We start from the raw sequence: 21,129 nt of genomic DNA, 5'->3' as shown, positions 1-21,129 counted from the left end.
GTACATGACTTACCCCAACCTTTGTTGTTCCACCTTCTTCATAGGCCTTCTGCCTTTGATTGATTTTTCTTCATAACTACTCAGGGCTCAAGGGGATGAGAGCATGATGTGTCAGATATAGTAGTATGTATCCCCTTTTAAGGTGGGGCATTTCATTTCCCACCAGGCATTGGGACAATCATGGGTTCCTTAATGTGGAGGGGGCTTATCTAGGTCCCATAGGAACTAGGGTGATGGCGATAATTAAGGGGTAGAGCTCCTGTTTAGCTTTTGCCCACGTGGTAAATTTGTATGTCTCGACCATCTTTTGGATTTTGTGGTACATTTCCTGTTGAAAGTGGCCAAATTATGCTTTTTCTTTTCTTTTTAGTTGCATCAACCTCTAAGGCATCGCTCAGGCCCGACCCAAGGTGTGGACGAGGGGAGGAGAAGGCTAACCCTATGTGGACCTTATGGTCACATGTGGACCTGGATGAGAAAAATGATGAATGGGGTAAGAATGAGTGGAAGGGAGTGATGTATATGGTGTTGGGAGGCGGGACCAAAATCAAGATTTCCCATGTAGCGCCAACCCTAAAGCTAATAGCCAGTAAAGGAGATCCCATGGGACTAGGATACAAGGGTAACCACCAAATCGAGCGGAGGAGACAAGAGTACAGACCTAGCCAACTCTTTTTGCTGATCCCCCCACCAATCCATGCTTGAAAGTGTCCATGATATAAGTAAGGAAAATTACTCAACTATACCGATGAAAGACCATACCTTCAAGGACGGGAGGCCCACCTTCAAACGTATGATCATAACAGACGGGTGAGGGACCACATGGCTAGCTCAGGTGGCGGAGATAATGGAACATCCTGGTGGCTGCTGACCGAGGACCATCTAGTAGAACATTTTTCTCCTATGCATACTACCCACAGGGAGTGGGTAATAGCCCCAACAAATCATAACATGTTTTGGCATTTTGGGAGACCAAGTGGTCACATTTTCCACTGAAATTTGGTGGATATGCAGAGATAGCTGCCATCTTTCTAATGTCAAAATGTCATTGCAAACATACATCATATCATTGAGTTATGGCCAAATTTCATCTACAACCATTTTTCCTTTTTCATGAACAGTTGTGTTGCCTCAAAATATAGCAGGTCTTGTGAGAGGCCTCCCAAGTGACAACACTATGGGGTGGGGCCCAATGTCGCCATAGCCACCACCTCCTACTCTTTAGTGGATTTTCACCACAAGGGAGGCTTCCCTATGTGTTGATTTTTGTGTAGCTTGGGAGGTACTCCAAGCCCTAGTTCTGTGGGGTTTGGAGGGAAAAACGCCACAAGTAGGCTTATGGGCTTGGAACCCAAGCATGGGGTTTTGCACCCATCGGGATTTGGGCCAAAACCATGAATAATTTGAGCATGAGAGAATTTGGGATGATAGAGCTTGGTGTACTGATTCCAACACTTCAAAGATCACCCAAATTGGAGTGCTAGAACTTGAGTTATGAATTTTTGAAGTTGTCATCAGTATTTGGACAGTCAAGTCATGTAGGCTTAAGGAGGATTCGTCCAATAGACATGACCCTTCATGAATTCGTGGAGCCCTCATGTTGTGTATAAATATGAGGTGACGTGAGGACATTTTCCTCATCCATGTGTGCAACATGTACCTCAAAAGAGCTCAGTGGAGAGAGGTATTTATGTTCTAGGCTGCAGCAAGGAGGACTGTACTAGCGTGGGTTAGAGGGTTGTTTTGATGCATTTCAGGAGCACCGAGATGCCGGAGTGAAGGCCACAGTGCCTTGTTGGAGGGACGCAGGAGGAGGGGTCTGTTTGAGGGATTGTTTGAGGTGGGACAACCCTCAAAATAGTTTGCTGCAAACTGTTTGAAGGAGTGAAGGATAACCATTGTCATAACAAGGAGGAAAGTCCTTGTTAAGGGCTAGAAACTGCCCATACATTGCAACGTGGAGGGAGATCCTTTCACTAAAGGACAATTGCAGTCCTTAGGGGAAATTCTGGGCAGGAATAAGGGCTGGAAAAGGGACTGTCATGATGCCCTAGTTTGCAGTAGTGGAGCAACCTTCAAACAATGGACAAAGGTATGTATTTTAGTGAATGTTTGCAAGTGTTGGATCCTAGTTTGAGGATCAGTCTATGAAAATTCGGTGATCTCGAATCCTACTGCAATAACTGATAGTATTTCTTCTATTTGTTAAATTACTTAAACAAATTATTTGCAGTTTTCTATGGCAAATATCAAAATACATACACTGCAGCCTTCACAAAAAACATTCTACGGAAAATAAATACAAGGAAAATACTAGCACATATAATCACAATGACAGTTATTTTTAGACATTTGTCCCCGGAAAAACCCAACTTGGGAAAATCAGTGCAGCAGATGAGGGTTTCTTTTATTAATCTTCAACAATAATTTTTGTACAAGACAAAATAGAGGAAGAGTCACTGAGAGAAATTTACTAGTGACTTTCTCACACTCCACAACAATTTTCTGACCCTGAAGAGGACCTCTTGCCTCTTTCACTGGCCCTTCTGCGTCACTCTCTGTGCAGTGACTGCATGGGCCCTGCATCAACCCTTCTGCTGCGCTGACCTGCGTACCTCCTCTGTGCTGCCACCTCCTGATTCGTCTTACCTCTTCGACTATGTTGATGCCCTCTCTCTCCCACTTGCAACTCACTCTCTGATTCGATTTTCTCTTGCCGAACTTCAGCCACTGAGAAAATCGATATGCTTGAGCAACTGAATATCTGCTCTAGTGTGTTCTCCATCTACCCATCAACTTCATATAATCCTCTGTTGGAGCACCAACGACCAAGATTAAAACATAATCGATGGATAAGATTAACTAGAAGTCAATCCATGTCTTCTTCTAGAAGATTCTCACCATGAATTGATTATACCCTTTAATTAACTAGATTTCCTAAGTTTAGACTTAGGGAACCATTTAAAAAAGTTAATTATTTCAATTAAGTCGTCTCTAGGTGGAATTTCTAGAAACGATTTCTGGGTTTTGGAGAATACATGTATTCTAGCCCCTCCACAAAATTTTGTGGGTAGAAGTTCCTCTGTTTTAAAAAACGGCCGTTTCGATACTGAAACGACCGAGTTGATCCGAGCCGATACCCTCAGCCATGACTCGGCCTTTGAAACGGTACGTTTGGCCGAGTCAGCCATGACTCGGCCAACTCGGCCGTTTCTGTTATGACTCGGCCGAGTCACAAAAAGCCGGCCCAGAACATGTTAAACAACAATTTAATATTTTTTTAATGGATTTTTAAGGTGATTTCTGATTGGTTTGGACTCCAAGGTGTTATATGAATTTGCTAAATGTCATTTGGGGTCCATTCCCCCCTCCCAAACCCTATTTAACACACTCAAATGCTCTCTACTATTGATATGTTATTCAAATTTCATGGTAATGTTAAATTCTCCTTAATCTTCATTTTCATCCTTTTACTTAAATTTTTAACATTACCATGAAATGACTCAGGATGTTTGAGAGTGGTTTCGGCCTCATTGGATTTCATATGGAGAAAGTAGAATTTTAGATTTCATTCAAAATCCAGCAGACTTATCAGTTTTTCAGGATTTCAGGATTGGAGGTTTGCAATGTTTCCATTGAATTTTGTCATGTATTAGGGTATGGAACTCTTATTTAATCAAGAGCACCAATCCCTCTATGTACCTTGATGTTAGTGACATTGGTTGTCGAACTCCTCTGGGATTCGCTCCCAAACCAGGAGCTTCTGAAAATGTCGCTCCCGCTCCCATTTTCGCTCCTGCTCCCAAGTAACACAAAGAAGAGAAACCGTTTGGATCAAAAACGGTTAAATGATCTAGTTTATGTCCAATACAACCTCCGGCTCAGATGAAACCATTTGCTGAACAAAAGATCTGATTTAGATCCCATTGTGTTGGAAGACATTGATCCAACATGAGATTGGGTAGTGGAGAGTTGTCCAGCAGAGTTTGATCTTGATGAGGATCTTGATTTAGATTTAGATATTGAGACATCAATTGAACTTGAACATGCTGTTCAGTTGAATGCAGATCCCAATCCACCATCCTCAGTCTCACAGCGAACAAGGACTCCAGTTGTAGGTGTGTTTGGAAACATGAATGAAAATCTCTAAAATTATGTTTAAAATCTTTAAAATTATGTTTTTTTATAAAAAAATAAATATTTAATGTATTTTTTACAATGATCGAGTCATTGAAATCGAGCCGGCCGAGTCATTACCGTTTCGGAGTCGGAGTCGGAGTCGATCCTCGGCCGAGTCGGAGTCGGAGTCGGAGTCTTAAAACATTGGGTAGAACACATCCGATGCTACAAAAGTCAACACTCCCTTTTAGTGAGGAATGTGTTCTAGTGTTGCAACCCACTAAAGCAACACCTTGTCTCTACTTTACTTCCTATCACGCTGCTTGATGTCTGGCTGCTCTGCCCATCACTACTGTGCAACTCTGATATGAGCTGCATCTGTGTTGCTGCTGACCCTGCTGAACTGCTGCCAACTATTGCCTTTGCACTGCAACTCCCTCTCATCCGCTATTGTTGCAACTGAGAATCCATCTGCTACTTAAACGGGTTCTCCACCATACCCATCTGTTCCTTGAACTAAATGAACTTAGCTCTCCTTAGAGCTTTCGTGAGTATGTCTGCCACCTGATCTCCTATGGGGACATACTGCAGTTGAACTGCCCCACGTTGAACACAATCCTCGATGAAATGACATATGATATCAATGTGCTTCGACCTATCATGAAATATTGGATTCTTAGAGAGTTTTATGCAACTCTGATTATCACAGTAAACACTAGTCGCTCACATTTTCATCCTGAATAGACTCACCAACAATTTCCTAAGCCATATGGTTTCGCAGTAGCTGTGCTAGCTACCATATATTCTGCTTCTGCTGAGCTCAATGCTACTGATTTCTGCTTCCTGTTGCACCAAGAGATCATCCCTGATCCAATGCTGAAGCAATACCCGGAAGTGCTTTTCCTGTCCACTGAACTACTTGCCCAATCTGCATCTGTGAACCACTCAACCTGACGTCATCTCCTCGAGTATATTTCAACCCGAGTCTGACTGTTCCATGCACATATCTGAGAATGTGCGTAGCTGCTGCCCAATGTACCCTTTTTGGTTCCACCATGAATTGACTAAGGGTATTGACAACGAAACAAATGTTTGGCCTAGTGTTAACCAGATACATGAGTGACCCAATTAGCTATATGTACAAGGTGGGGTCGGCTTCCCTGTCCCCTGAGGCATCTATCTTTTTCCAGTTGGTAATCATGGGTTTGCAATCCTGCATTCTGAATCTCTTCAGAATTTCTGTAGCATATTTCCCTTTCCCAAGGAAGATTTCCCCATTCTTCTGTCGTACTTCCAACCCCAAAAAATAGTGCATCAACCCCATATCCTTCATGTTGAATTCTGCTGCAAGGTTCCTTTTGTAGTCCTCTATGAGCCTCGATGATCCTGTAAAATACAAATCATCTACATATAAAACCAGAACGAGGGGTTCATTCTCCACCATCAGATAGTAGAGATTGGGATATGCATCACTCTTGATGAATCCCAACTGCTGCAAGTATCTGTCAATCCGACCGTACCACGCTCTGGGTGCCTTCTTGAGCCCATACAAGGCTTTCTTCAATCTGCATACATGAGTGTGCTTCTCATGAGTCTCGAAGCCTTCAGGCTGCTCTATGTACACATCTTCTTCTATCACCCCGTTCAAGAATGTTGTCTTGATGTCCATCTGGTGAATTTCCCACCCCATCTGAGCTGCTAGGGATATGATGAATCTGATAGAGGTATATCTGGCAACTGGGACGAAGGTCTCCTCATAGTCTATTCCTTCTTTTTGTGCATACCCGTTTGCCACGAATCTAGCCTTATACTTCTCTACACTGCCATCTGCAGCGTATTTGATCTTGTAGATCCACCTGGAACCCACAAATAATCTATCCTTTGGTCTAGGCACCATCTCCCATACATCGTTTGTCATGATAGAACTGCACTCGTCTACCATGGCATCCACCCACACTTGATGTTGTGCGGCTTCCTGAAAACTAGAGGGTTTTGCAACCTGAGCCACCAAGGCCTAGTATCTGTTAGGTTGCTTGCGCTGCCTCTTGTCAGTGCTAGGAGCTCCGACAAACTCTTCTGTGTCCTTCAAGGTCTGACGCAATTCCCTATTGGTCCTACCACTGGTGGTGGGAGGTTCCATCTGTTCCTCTACTTGTACCCGCAACTTTGTCTGCTGAGAAATTCCTAGATCTCCTGCTCTTAAGGATATGCTGGTGCTGGTCACTGTACTCGAATCTTGTGACTATCCCCCTGCTTGTTCTACCTGCGGTCCCTGCTGCTGCTGGACTAAAGGAACATCTGATGATTGATCTCCTGCAGGCATCTCTCGAGATCTTCTGAAAGCTCTGCCTCCCATAAACTTTACATCTCGCCTCACTATAATCTTCTTGCTGCCAGGAACGTAGATTTGGTATGCCTTTCAGGTCTCGCTATACCCTGCGAGATACCCATTTTCTGCAGTCTGATCCAACTTACTACATTTCTCATCTGGAATGTGACAATAGGCCACACTCCCAAATATCCTTAAATGACTTACCTCGGGTTTCTTCCCAAAGAAGACTCCCTCTGGCGTTTTCTTCCCCAAAGCCCTGTGAGGTGTCCTGTTCTGAATGTACACTGTTGTGTTGCATGCTTATGCCCATAGGAATCTAGGCATATCCTGATCATACAACATGGCCTTTGCTGCCCCGATTATGGTCATGTTCTCCCGCTTCGCTACTCCATTCTACTCTCTTTTGATACCTTCCTTTGTGCAAAAGTTTGTGAAGTTTTTATTCGTGTATTCTCCACCATTATCTGAACGTAGCACCTTGATATTTTCCCCTGTCATGTTTTCTACGAGAGCCTTGAACTCTCGAAACTGATCAAAGACCTCATCCTTGGTCTTTAAGAAGTAGATCCAGATTTTTTTGGAATGGTCATCAATGAAGGTGACGAAATATTCGCCACTGCTAAGAGCTTTGTGTTGATTTGGGGTAGCATCGGATGTGCTCTAGGCCTCAAATTTTGCAGGGAGGCTTAGGCACATGTATTCCAAAGAACCCAGAAAGCATTTTGGGAAATTCCACCTAGAGACGATTTTATTAAAATAATTAATATTTTTTAATGGGACCCTAAGTCTAAACTTAGGAAATTAAAAATATTAATGGGTATTAATCTAATTGTGGGTGTAACTTCTAGAAGAAGACGAGGATCAAGCTAAAATGATCTTAGCCATTGATTAGCTTTTAATCTGGGTTGTTGAATGTCAACGAGAATATTATTTAAGGGAGCTTGAGGGTCATTTGGAAAACACACTGAGAGATCAAGAGATCGAATTTTTGAAGTGAGAAGTTCTCGAGAGGAAGTTCTAATCGAGGATATTTCCTGCAGTTGAGGGGCAGGGTTATCATCTGGAGAGAGAGAGATTTTCTTAGTTAGAGAATCATTAGCAGAGAGAGGCAGAGAGTGATCTAGTAGCCCAGATGTAGAGGCTGACGCAGGGCCACGCAAAGGCAGTGCAGAGGGTGAGAGAGAGTCTGAGATTTTGCTGGGGAGAGTCAGTTTCAGAAGCCGAGAGCCGGGGTGTGAGACCAGGAGGCTGAGAGCAAAGACTCTAGGCAGCAAATCAATCAGCAAACTGGGTGACGCAGTGCCTAGAGAGGTTGACGTAGGGACTGCGTGAGGACTGCACAGAGGCAGCGTAGGGCCTACTAGAGGCACTTCATCCAGAGTCCGGATCAGTCGGGATTTTCTCAGTGATTGTGTGAGGTAATCTCACAAATCTTTCTACCAATATTTCTCTCTGTAACTGAATAACTGGAGAGGTATTCAGAGATGTATTCAGAATTTGCTACTGCTTAATAATAATAAACCCTCAGAACTGTTGCACCGGTTTTCCCGCATTGGGTTTTTCTAGGGACATTTGTCCAAAAATAACGGTGTCAATTGTGTTGTATTTTCTTTCTTGCTCAGTCTCTTGTTTTCGCATAATATTTAATTAAGTGAAGGTTGCAGTGTATGTATTACGATATTTGCCATAGGAAACTGCAAGTAATTTGTTTAAAGGAATTTAACAAATAGGAGTAATATCATCAGTTGCTGCAGTAAGGATTTCGGTTGACGAATTTTCACACTCTAGTGGACATAGGGTCACAAATATCTGAGTGTATCAATCCCAACACGCCATTGGCTCTGCTATCACTTCTGGGAAACGCTGCTTTTGCGTACTTTCCAAGTACACATCCTCAACATAGATCATCGTGCTCGGTGCTGAGAGTTGGAACTCTTGTTACAGTCTCCCCTGCGTCGGCTCTCCTTCCACCTGCGACGAGCCGCGGCTGCTCCCCGCGTCTGCTCTCCCCGTCGTCGGCCCGCGTCGGCTCTCCCCCGCGTCGCTGCTCCCCGCGTCTTCGGCCCGAGTCTGCGACGGCCCGCGGCTGCTCTCCCCGTGTCTGCTATCCATGCGTCTGCTCACCGCGTCTTCGGCCCGAGTCTGCTCGACGGCCTGCGGCTGATCGACGGCGTCCCTCCCGACGGCGGCTGTCTGCTCGGCCCGCGGCCCGCATCCCTCTGCTCGGCCAGCGTCTAATCGACGGCGTCCATCAGATAACACCGGCCCCCCATCTCTACCTTCTCTGCGGCCCGTATTCGCTCTGCTCGCATCGAACCTCTGCAAACCCTCGTCTGTTTCTGCAAATTTTAAAATGACAGGTTAAATATGGGTTCCCCGAAGACACACACGGAACCAGAGCACGAGATCCACCTCAGTAACCCATTCAACAACAGAGGACCTTCCAGTTACCTCCGCCAGTGCCTTAACCAACCGGAAGAGACCTATAGCCCCAGAGACATTGCCATGGAGTCAGACTTCGCCTTCTGGACATCTCAAATCAAACAATTGTTACGTCGGGTAGATTCCCTTGAAACTGAGAATGACAAGCTCCGGGCCGAAGTAAACACACTCAATGACAGAGTTTCCTTTGTGGAAGGGGAAAACTTGTCCCTTCGGAAATCAGTGCAGGAAGACCCCACAGAGACAACTTTGCATGCAGAAATCCAGGAGATCAGGAACAAGCAAGAGGAGATTATTTCACAACAGGTTTCCCTCAGACAGGAAACAGAAACACACATCAGCTCATGGGCACAGGTGGTTCGGGGGAAAGACAAATCCCCTCCTATCACAGCAGTAGAGGAAGTTGTACAGGCCAAACTCGTGGAAGAACGATCCCGTAGAGCGAGAGAGCTAAACCTCAAAGTGAGAGGTCTCCCTCTCCCTCTTTCTTCAGCAGATCCGATGGAGGTGGCCTCAGGATTCTTGAGAGACACCCTCGACATATCCGATATAAGATTAGACAGAGCTTGGCTGGGACAGGACTCCACCTTATTTATCCGATTCCATAACACCACAGATCGCCTTTATGCTCTTCGAGCTAAACGGAAGCTATTCGGCCTTCCACACAGGATATTCCTTGATGAGGATCTCACTCGGGCACAAGTGGCTGAACTCAAACAGGCTAGGGAACAAGTGGCTGCAGCAAGACAAGTGGGAAAATGGGCAGTCATAAGGAACCTCCGTGCGGTCATCCGAGACTCCTTCCCTCCAGGATGGACACCTCGATCAGGCAGTTCCAAATGACGGGTCCGCCTGGGGAGGCGCCGAACAACAGGGATTTCAATTCACTGCTGGAACGGAAATGGGTCTTTTTGGTCCTCGCCTGGGCTACTCTACGATGCCCTTGAGTCAGCAGATATCCTTCTAGTAACAGAGACCCACGAGAGCCCAGTTCGGCCTCTCCCAGACATAACAAGGTACCAATGGCATTTAGTATGTAGACAGGAAACAAGGAGCTCAGGGGGAGTCAGAGGATCAGGGGGAGTAGCGTGCCTAGTCAAAGACGGGCTCAGGGACAGAGTCACAGTGGCAAATACAGATGAGTACGCCAGATACATGTGGATCCGAACCAGAACTGGAGCCCCACCCCTGAGGGATATCTTTATTGCAGTTTGTTACTTCCCCCCAACCACATCTTCGTTTGCCATCCACGACGGTGTAGAGAGGGACCCCTTCACCAACATATACCCAGACATCACTAAATACTCAGCTGATGGAGAAATTATCATTATGGGGGATTTCAATGCCCGTACCAAGGACCAGCAAGTCCCACTCCATGACCGGTCCGAGGATGTGTTCTGCACTAGGGGTGTTGACCTGGTTTCAGTAGGCTTGCAGAGGACTTCGGAGGACGCTCTGGGCCCCATCACAGCCTACGGTAGACATCTTATGCAGTTGGGCGAATCACATGATCTGATAATTCTGAACGGCCTCTCACGCTTCCCAGAATCCCACTTCTTCACGTGTAGACCTCACGGAGGAGGAGCCAGTGTGGTGGATTATGCCTTAACCGGTCGAACACTGCTCCCTTTCATCCGGAATCTCTCCGTTTCTCCCATCCCTCTAGCCGACCACGCACTGCTTTCACTTTCTCTTCAGTTTGATCCCCCCCGACCAACCCACCCCCCACCCCAATCCCCAGGTAGAACCATCTTTCGTTTTGATGAGGGCGACCCCGACATTTTCTCCTCCTCACTCAGACAAATCCTCCCCGACTCGGATGACTTCTCCCGTCTCGAGACTGTCTCAGATAAGTACCACTGTCTCTCCTCAGCAATCTGGGAGTCGGCGCTTAAATCCTTTCCACACTCAATTCGGACCCCCCCAACCTCCCGTAAGACAGGAACTTCCCCTATGAACAAATGGTACGATACAGATTGTAAACTCCTCCACCAGGATCTCCGCCAAGCCTTCCGCCAGTCCCTTCCCTCATACTCTGCCATCCAAAAGAATTACCGTCGCCTCCTCCGTCACAAAAAACGACAGTTCATCTCCCAACAAAGACGAGAGCTTTCCGCCCTCCTTACCCATTCCCCCAAGCAATTCTGGGGCAAGATCCTCCCCCGTCGCTCTCCTCCTCCCTTCGATCTCGACCCAGTCTCCATGTTCTCACACACCTCCCGCCTCTACGACATTCCCGGACAGTCCCAGATCCAGGTCACATCTCCTCCCCTCTCTTGCCACCTGTTCACTGATAAAGATGTCAGGGAAGCCATCTGGGCGATGAATAGCAGCAAAGCAGCGGACGAGGAAGGATTCCAAGCCGAATTCTTCAAGCAAGGCATCCGACCCTTAGTCGGATACCTGGCAGATCTCTTCAACCATGTGGTCCGAGAAGGGTTCCCCCCCATATGGTCCCACCATATTATATATCCCATCCATAAGTCAGGGGATACCTCGGACCCCAACAACTACAGGACAATTATGGTGGGCCATACATTCTCAAAACTCTATGCCACTATCCTCCATAGAAAGCTTTCCGGCGATTTTGAAGAAAGAGATCTCAGGGCCAGAGGCCAAGCTGGTTTCAGGCCAGATCATCAGACCATTGACCACATTTTTACACTTCGTGCTGTGATCGAGGAAGCACGCCACCGGTCCTCGAAGGTGTACTGCTGCTTTGTGGACTTCCGGAAGGCTTTTGATTCAGTCCCGAGAGAGGATCTTCTACAGCGACTCAAAGACACCAATACCCCAAACTCCCGGCTGATTGCTGTTATGCGTCTATACGAGTCTGTCCTGGGCCGTCTTCGCACGGTGGGGGGACTGTCTGAGTTCATCCGGAGCACGATTGGAGTTAAGCAGGGTTGCCCACTCTCCCCCACCTTATTTGGGATATATATTGATGAGCTCGAAGCCTTTCTGTGGGAACACATACAGGAGTCTGACGGTTGCTATCTTCATTAGGTTTTGATCTATATCTTACTCTTTGCAGATGACATTGCACTCTTATCCTCATCACCAGAAGGTCTCCAGAGGCAGCTGGATGCGTTAGCCCTATTCTGTGATCTCCGGAAATTATCAGTGAACCTGAGTAAGACAAAGGTAATAGTCTTCAACGGGACGAAGAAGTCTCAGGATCTCCGATTTCTCTTCAAAGGAGATAGAGTGGAGATTACCAATAGCTACACATACTTGGGAGTTCAGTTTTCGGGCCCCCGGTTCAGTTTGCGGCCAGCTCTGCAACCTCGGATCAATAAGGGGTATGGCTCTCTAGCCATTTTAGAGAGACAATGTTTCCGCCACCACTTCCAGGACATCTCGTCCAAATTGAGCCTTATGGACGCCCTGATCTGACCCACAGTCCTGTACGGATCGGAAATTTGGGGCCCCTCCTTGCTTGAGTCTGATTGGGCAGCAGTGGAGAGAGTCCAAACCCTTCTCCTCCGGCGTATTATCCGTTGCAAGCATACTATCCCACACCAAATCATACTGGCTGAGTTTGGTGCGCAGCCCTTCCGCCTTGAGACAGCTTTCAGACTGGTCTCTTTTCTTCACCGAGCCCGGAGCTTCGCAGATACATTGAAAGGACGCGAAAGGTACCCTTATCTAGCCTACTGCTCTTCTGAAGCCATCGACCGCACCCAACCAGGAAAAGCCAAGTGTTGGTACACAGGGGTCTCGAAGTTCCTCGAGGCAGTGGGACTCCATATAGATCATCTCCCCCCCTTTCGGTATTCCCTGAATGCCCCCAGAGGACTCCCCCCAGGCAGGAACTAAACAAGATCATCAAGGAAGACATCTACAGGCGGTTTATCCAGGTCACATGGATTAACCCCCCGGGGGGGCTGCGCCCAAAGATGGCGTTCTATGCAGAGCACTTCTTGAGTATCAGAGACGGGCTTATAGTTCGCCCCCAGTACACGCTTCGACATTGGATGCATGCTCTTCGGATCCCCCTCGGGCAGTTCAGAGTTGGATCACATAGGCTCCGGGTAGAGACAGACCACCAGATAGAGAGAGTTGACAGGACTTGCCGGCTATGCCATACACAGGAGGTGGAAACCGAATGGCACTTTATCTTCGGTTGTCCGATATATTATGAGATCAGAGGTCGCTACCACTGTCTGTTCAGAGGACCACAGAACCTATCCAGCTTCTTCAGCTACACGGACCAGAGATGTGTCGCACTTTACATCCAGGAGACTCTAAAGCATCGGGAGCATATCCTCCAGCCTCCCGTCCGACCCAACACTACTCGTCAGATCACCTCTTTCTTCAGCATACTCCCCTCAGCCCGAGGAGTCAAGAGATCAACCAGTCCGAGTACCGATCAGTCCGGCTCACACAGATCGACAGACCCTCGTTCAGTTAAGAGGAGAGGCCCCTTACTTACGAGGGCCCAGCAGCAGAACCGTTCCAGGCATCTCCCCGAGAGGCGGCCCAGGATCATTAGATCACAGAGACAACACAATGGGAGGCAACCAGCGCCCACCGCTTCAAACCAGCAAACCTTGCTGAACTACCCACAGCTCTTTTCTCTCGGCCTCGGATGCTAGGAGTAGCGGACTTCCACATCCGAGCCCCCAGGGTCTTCTTCACCAGTGAGACTACGACGCAGTTTAGAGATCAACAGGCGTTGCCGGGATCGGAGCTCCATTCGCTCTTCCCGACCCGCCTCGTTTTTAGTTTTTAGTTTCTATCTCCCTTTCAGCATTTGTCTTTCTGAGGAGACCGATTGGTTCTCCTACTGGGCACGACCCCCTTATGTAACAGACAGTCCCTTTGACCTACTTTGTGGTCATTCGTTGGACATTAATAAAATTATCTTATCTTATCTTATCTTATCTCTCTGAGCATCCAGAGTGCTCCATGGTGCAAGTGTCCCATCCTCCTGTGCCATAGTTCATTAAGCTCCTTTCTACTATTGTTATTACTACCTGTTAGTGCCATTGGAGAATCGATCTGCAATGTATATAGCATGTTGCATCGAACTCCAATCTGTCTCACCTTCTTCCAGGTGGGTTGCTTGAAATATACTTTCTTTCCCACAAAGCACACATCGTATCCCTTGTCCTGCAATTGGGACACTAAAATTAGGTTCATGCCGAATCCTAGCACATGCAGTACATTCGTGGCTCTAGTACTGGTTCTTGCTTCCGTCTGAAAATCTATGGTGCCTCTCCCTACTGGAGTACACTTAGTTTTGTTGCCCATAGTGATCTGGAAGTCCATTTGTTCCTCTTGATAGCTCGAGAAATATTCCCTTACTCCAGTCATGTGAGATGAAGCTCCGCTATCAATATACCAGACACCATCCGAAGCCGATCCTGAAAGACACGCAAACTCATCTTCCAATCTGGAAGATAATTCTGAGGCTTCTTGATTATCCATAATTTTCTATGCTATTTCCTTCCCAACATTGAATTCGCTACTCTGCGTGGAAACTGCTACGCTGCTCCCTCTGCCTCTGACAAATCTTGATCCGAAAACTATTATTCTCTATCGACTCACTGAAAGAATTATTTTCCACAAAAAATTTGCTCACATAGAAAATGGACTGCGCAGTCTCTCTGGGGTTTCGAACTACTGCCTACGCAGTACTTTCGAAATCCTTCTTCGGCCTGCAACTGAGTTCTTCCTGCTTTTACCAACGCTCTGATACCATGTGAAAATTTTGTGATCCCGAATCCTACTGCAACAACTGATAATATTTTTTCTATTTGTTAAATTACTTAAACAAATTATTTACAGTTTTCTACAACAAATATCAAAATACATACACTACAACCTTCACAAATAAAATTATGCGGAAAATAAATACAAGGAAAATACTAGCACATATAATTACAGTGACAGTTATTTTTGGACAATTGTCCTCGGAAAAACCCAACTTGGGAAAACCGGTGCAGCAGATGAGGGTTTCTTTTATTAATCTTCAACAATAATTTATGTACAAGACAAAATAGAGGAAGAGTCACTGAGAGAAATTTACCAGCGACTTTCTCACACTCCACAACAATTTTCTGACCTCGAAGATGACCTTCTGCCTCTTTTGCTGGCCCTTCCGCGTCACTCTTTGCGCAGTGACTTCGTGGGCCCTGCGTCAACCCTTCTTCTACGCTGACTTGCGTCCCTCCTCTGTGTTGCCACCTCCTGATTCGTCCTGCCTCTCCGACTATGCTGATGCCCTCTCTCCCACCTGCAACTCACTCTCTGATTCAATTTTCTCTTGCCGAACTTCAGCCATTGAGAAAATTGATCTGCTTGAGCAACTGAGTATCTGCTTTGGTGTGTTCTCCATCTACCCATCGACTTCTTCTTATAATCTTTTGTTGGAGCACCAACGACCAAGATTAAAACATAATCGATGGCTAAGATTAACTAGAAGTCAATCCATGTCTTCTTCTAGAAGATTCTCACCATGACTTAATTAATACCCTTTAATTAACCAGATTTCCTAAGTTTAGACTTAGGGAACCATTTTAAAAAGTTAATTATTTTAATTAAGTCGTCTCTAGGTGGAATTTCCAGAACGATTTTTGGGTTTTGGAGAATACATGTATTCTAGCCCCTCCACAAAATTTCATGGCTAGAACAAATCCGATGCTACAAAGATCAACACAGTCTTGGATCATTTATAGGGCAGCCTGTGGAAGTCAAAGAGGAGGGGCAGACCTCATGGTTAGATGCCCTAAACAAGTGACAATTTCCATAGTAATTTGGCAACAGACTTGGAGCAAAAGTTTGATGTGTGTTGGGTCAAAGAGTTTGACCATTGATTGGATCGATTGATGGGCAGCTTGAGGAGACCTTAGGAGTTGTTTGGAGGAGCCCACATGGACTGTTGGGAAGCCTACCAAGCAGCCAAGGTGACAACAGGCACATCAAATTGGAAGACAAGAGGACAACAGCAAGGAGAGTTGCAGATGGACTCTTGTATGACAGTTGGATAGATGTCCTAGGTGAGGACATGATTGGTGCCCATATTTGTGTAATAGCTCCTCTATTGCAGAAGAAAAGGGCGGATTGGTGAAGTTTGTGGGAAGTTGTGTGTAAGGGTCTCCTAGGTGTGGGGATGCCCTAACTAGGTGCAGATGCTACAACGTGGACTTGGTCTCTCGTGGACTGTTGGAGGGCAGCGTGAGAGAAGACCAAGTGTGGATGTGATTGGGCACTTATGGTCTGCTGGAGGACAACGTGATAGTGTCCAAGTTGGAGCCCGATCAACAACACCTTGATGGACAAAGGTAGTTGCAAGAGGCAGTTGTTGAGCTCAAGGGTCTGATAAGCCAGGAGCAGTTTGTGGAGCCCAAGACTTGTGTGTGGAGAAGGACATCTACAACAGATGATGGGCATTCCTCCTAGCCCATGTTCATTGTGTGAGATGATCATCTTGAAGTGATAGGTTGCAGCCCTCTGTGCCCTATGTTGGTCTTCATCGAAGCAGGGCAAGCAGACCATAGTGAGCTAAAGTCCTTGAGTAGCTGAGGAGCAGCAGTGGACAGTTGAGAGTTGTTCACAAGTGGAGCTGTGAACAACATAACAGGAGTCTCGATGTGTTGACGCCTTGATGGACTAAAGCACAACTAGAGAGCAGATTGATAGCCGTGGTTCAGTGGCCAGATGGACTTGGAGCATTGATAGAGGCAGGAGCTGCAGATCGAGAGCCAAAGGACTGGGCAGGTACGGGGTATGACCGAGAGGAGCTGAGAGAGCGTGTGACAACCAGATGATTAGAGTATCTTATTGAGGGCAGATTGGTTGTCGATGTACTGACACCAAGCCCCAGTTTGTATCTTGTACTAGTGGATATATGAGGGCCATTATCCCTGGTACGGGAGCCCTAGACTGTTGTATTATATATTGTTTAATATAAAAAAGTTGGGTTGAAAATTGTAAAAGGTTGGCTGCATTCTGTGCATGTGTGATTTACTGTTGTTTATATTCTGCTATGCAAAGTAGTTCTATTGAGATTCTTGGCTTGGTAGCATCAGAGATTCTACGATTCTATCCTAGACCCAAGGTCGTGGAAATTCAACACTATGTAGGTCACGTAATGGGTATTCTAAGCTTAAGGCTAGGAGGTGACAAGGATATGCCAATGAAAGACACTCTACTTAAGGACAAGGCTAAAAATAGCGTAGACAAGGCAAAGCATGCCATCTAAACTTCAAAGACCTATATAGGGTACAAGTGACCTAGTGTTTAGTGAATAAGCAATGATAACAGGCTTACCAAGGTGCACAAGGCCGAGAAAAGGCTTGACATGATGAACATGATCAATATTTGGGATAACAAACCTTCAAAAACCCCCAAGTTGAAGCCTAGGGCTAGATTAGGGTTTACCATAAGGTAAAATTGCCTAGGGTTTTTTATGTTAGTCCTAAAAAGGAGGAACTCACCATGGAAAAGGTATGCTTTTGAGGCAATCAGTTACAAACCACATTTAGAACCCTTCCAAAGGCAAAACACACTTACCCTAGTTGAATTCAGCCCTAACCCTAGCTTAATGGCTTGCCTTAAAGGGCTGAAAATTTAGAGGAGAGAGGAATTTTGGTTTTGGGAAAATGTTATGGTGTGATCACCTATGTGGAAAGGCCAATGCTTGATCTTGGGTGATGGAGTCCAGAGGGATATCTTATGGAAAATCAAGCCCTAGAATGGAGTAAGAGATAATAAAAAACCTTAGTTTTAATACCCTAGCTATCATTTTATGAGGGAATAAAATCATTGAGAGCTTAGCATGAAGGATCACTCAAGGGATTGTCACACAAATCTTAAAGGGTAATGCATACAATACTTTGCCAAGATTTCTTAGAAAAATATTCAATAAAAACTAGCACATAGAAACCCTAACAATAACCATTCCATGCAATAGCCATAAAGATATTCAACAACATAGGATACTTACAAAAAAATGCATGAACCAATCCTTTATTATTCCAAAATGATGTCTCCATAAGCAAATACTCCACAAAAGATCACATCTCCACAAGAAACAAGTCTATTTCAGCAAGGCCGAAATCTCTAGAAAAGCTGATGTCATGCCCTTTTAGGGCTCCAAATGCCATGTTATGGTGTGATGAGGTGTGAAAAAGTGCCATGATGCTAAAATCATCCAAAATTTGAGGAAACTTCTTCAAATCAACCTCAAATCCTCCTTTAGGGTCCCAAGTCCAGCTGGGGTGCCATGATGTCATCTGTATAGGTATCCAACTATCAAAACAAGGCCTTCACTTTATTGTGATAATTTAGGTAATTATTGTGATAATTTGGGAATTATCACCCTAACTTCGCCAATTTCACCTTATAACCAAATTTTTAACTCATTTCGTAAAAGTGGGTTAGGGGATTGAATTGTGAGGATACTGTGACTATTTTCCATCAAGCAAACACGGGGAAATCTATATTAAGTTCTTAAAGTAAAAGGATGAAAATATAAGATAAAGGAGAATGTGAAAATGAAAGATAAAGGAGAAGTCACTTTACTTTTACTTAGATTTTCAACATTATCATTAATTGTTTGAGGATGTTTCAAACTTTCAAAGTGGTTCCAACCTTATTGGATTTCATATGGAGAAAATAGAATTTTAGATTCTATTCAAAATTCAGCAGACTTAATAGTTTTCAGGATTTCAGGATTGGCAGGATTGCAATGTTTCTACTGAATTTTGTGATTTATGAGGGTATAGAAATGACATTTAATCAAGAGCGCCAAGCCCTCTATGTACCTCAATGTTGGTGGCATTGACTGTCCTCCGTCATGATCCTAGTAAAAATGTACACTTCACTTGAGCAAAATCATTGATTAGGCATGTTAAGCTTTTTCTATCTTATTTTAATGCTTAGAGGATGATCTTAATGAGGATCCCAATATAGGCAATGATTTTGATGTTATGTAGCTATTTGTTGTAGCATAATTTTTTTTGGACTCTAGAGGCCATTTAGAGCCTCTTTGTTGAGCTATTTTGATTTAAGGATGGATGGCACTCAGTGCTATTTTGGTTATATGCACCCTTACTTAATATATACATGATAAAATTTGCATATTTGTGTATAATAATTTGGATTCATATGGATGCAAATGAATTATAGTTCTTTTCAAAATCTGAATATTTGTGTATCTTTTGGTCAACCATCCTGGTAACATTGCTGAGGATGCTGTGACCATTTTCCATCAAGCAAACAAGGGGAAATTTGTTGTTTTTATTGCCGTGATTCATCTCATGAGATACATTTGTCATTGTTTTGATATGATTTTATATCATTCTGTCATGTCCTAGGACTCCGGACAAATACCATATTTCAGTTATTTCAGTATCGATATCTGATGTACCATTTGACATCTTGTACATCTTATATATTGATTTTATTTTTATATTTATGTAGCAATGTGTTTGTTTGATGTTGATGTTGCTTTAGAAGTTAAAAAAATGGAAAAAATTAATTTTGTGTTTTTTAAGTTTCCCAATAATTTCTGATATTTCCCCTGATATTTCTGATAAATAAATTTTGGACCCCCAGTGATAAATTGCCAATAATGACAAATGTCACATTGGTAGCATTAATCATCTGAATTCTGGGTATATCTTTGATGCACATCTTTAATAGATACAAAGTCTGTAGTGTTGTTGCCATATTATGCATTATCACTGATCAGAAATGTGTCTGTAATGCAAGGGGAATATTCCTTTCCCTAAAAAGCATTTGAAAATACTTTCAGATGCAATTGCATCTCTAGGATGTAGTTGCAGGTCATCTCTGCATGAACATATATGGTTTTGGGGGACTCAACTGTGCTATTTTAAATTAATGTATTTGTGTGTGCAGACCTGAAAGGTTGTCAAGGTGGCCATGACTGCTTAGGTACAGAAGGGGTTCTGCGTGTGAGCTTTGGGTGCTTTGTATCTTTTGGCACTGATTTTCATGTCTAGTTTTTAGAATCTGGTTATTCACTCCATCTGGATTAGTTTTCTCCAGTAAAATATTTCATGTTAGCATTTCCAATTGTAAAGAGCCATTATAATATTTTTTTCTTCATCCACTCAGAAAAAACAGATCTTTTGGTTCTGTTAATTGGGAGGGTTGCCCATTTATAGTAACTACTAACTGCATCTCCAGAGAAAATAAGCAAACCTTGACAGAAATCCAGATATTTCATTTCATCATGTTTCTCACCACAGTTGGAACAACGAAGTTGTATGAATATCGTGCTTCATGGCATTCAGGATTATGGCCTCTGAAGTTCTTTATGTGGATCTTGTTCTTGTTGATGCCTTTTCTTCTGCCATCCACTTTCATTCAACTATATGGTTAGTATTCTTATTCTAGAATCCCGTACACAGCATAAATGGTTTATAATTTTAATTCTTTATTGGATAATATTGAGGGTTTTCTGTGTCAATGTGGAGGAAAGATGTTTAAGTTTAGAAAATAATATGGAATTTGAATCTGCATTTGAGTCAGGTTATTTATACTATATTACTGTTAATGATAATCTCCATATTAAACTGTCTTCTGAGCTCTTTATATCTGTTTCAGGGGAAGTTGCACGCTTTGGTGCAGGGTAGGTTTCTGATCTGCCTCTTTCATCACGTAGAAGATGCCATTTGATATCTCTTAAACACTCCATTACATTGTAAAGGGATTTTGTTGAGAGCCTTCTTATGTATGAGTACTTTTAGCGGTGGGAATTATAGACATCTATCTATATTGCATATTTAATATGTCTCATTTGAAAATGATGAAAGCTAAAGTCATGTCTACATCATCAAATGTGCTTGCATCTATTGCGATCATTTCATCCTGAAGAATTTTCAGATTGGCAGTCTACATATATTCCAATTGTGACTTTCTATTCCTGTTGACTTCTCTCTGTTAATATTATCAGAGTAGCAAGTTTTCAATAAGAATGGTATCTAATCATCTCATTTGCGATCAAATTTTTGTTAGGATATTTCTCCTTATTCAACTTATCAGCGTTGTGAAGTTCATCACTTGGTGGAATGACCATTGGATGTCTGATGATGCTGGCCACCGGTAACATCTTCCCTGTTCAATACTTGTTTTTGATGGTGATATGCTTGCTTGTGAGCTTAGTTACAAAAAAATAAAATGGACAGCTGAGTATTTGATTGGTTCACAATTTTATGCTTGTACGTTCTTATAGAATTGATGGCACTGTCAGGCTCTCT

General features: G+C 44.1%; 1 protein-coding gene across 4 annotated transcripts in view; it reads left to right on the top strand.

The window, feature by feature from the left end:
- LOC149190942 (uncharacterized) overlaps nt 1-21,129 on the top strand; it is a 212,133-nt gene that overhangs the window by 57,921 nt on the left and 133,083 nt on the right. For all 4 annotated transcript variants that reach the window (XM_089412309.1, XM_089412310.1, XM_089412307.1 and 1 more), the window contains exons 3-6: nt 19,766-19,839; nt 20,088-20,247; nt 20,477-20,501; nt 20,888-20,974. In XM_089412309.1, coding sequence (XP_089268435.1) covers nt 19,766-19,839; nt 20,088-20,247; nt 20,477-20,501; nt 20,888-20,974 — 346 coding nt within the window. The remainder of the gene's footprint in view (nt 1-19,765; nt 19,840-20,087; nt 20,248-20,476; nt 20,502-20,887; nt 20,975-21,129) is intronic.

The sequence above is a fragment of the Pinus tabuliformis genome, chromosome 3_1, assembly GCF_031772625.1.
Source record: "Pinus tabuliformis cultivar Carrire ecotype Pingquan chromosome 3_1, CPIR1, whole genome shotgun sequence".
In the NCBI taxonomy this organism is placed as follows: domain Eukaryota; kingdom Viridiplantae; phylum Streptophyta; class Pinopsida; order Pinales; family Pinaceae; genus Pinus; species Pinus tabuliformis.
This window is presented reverse-complemented; position numbering and strand designations above follow the sequence as displayed.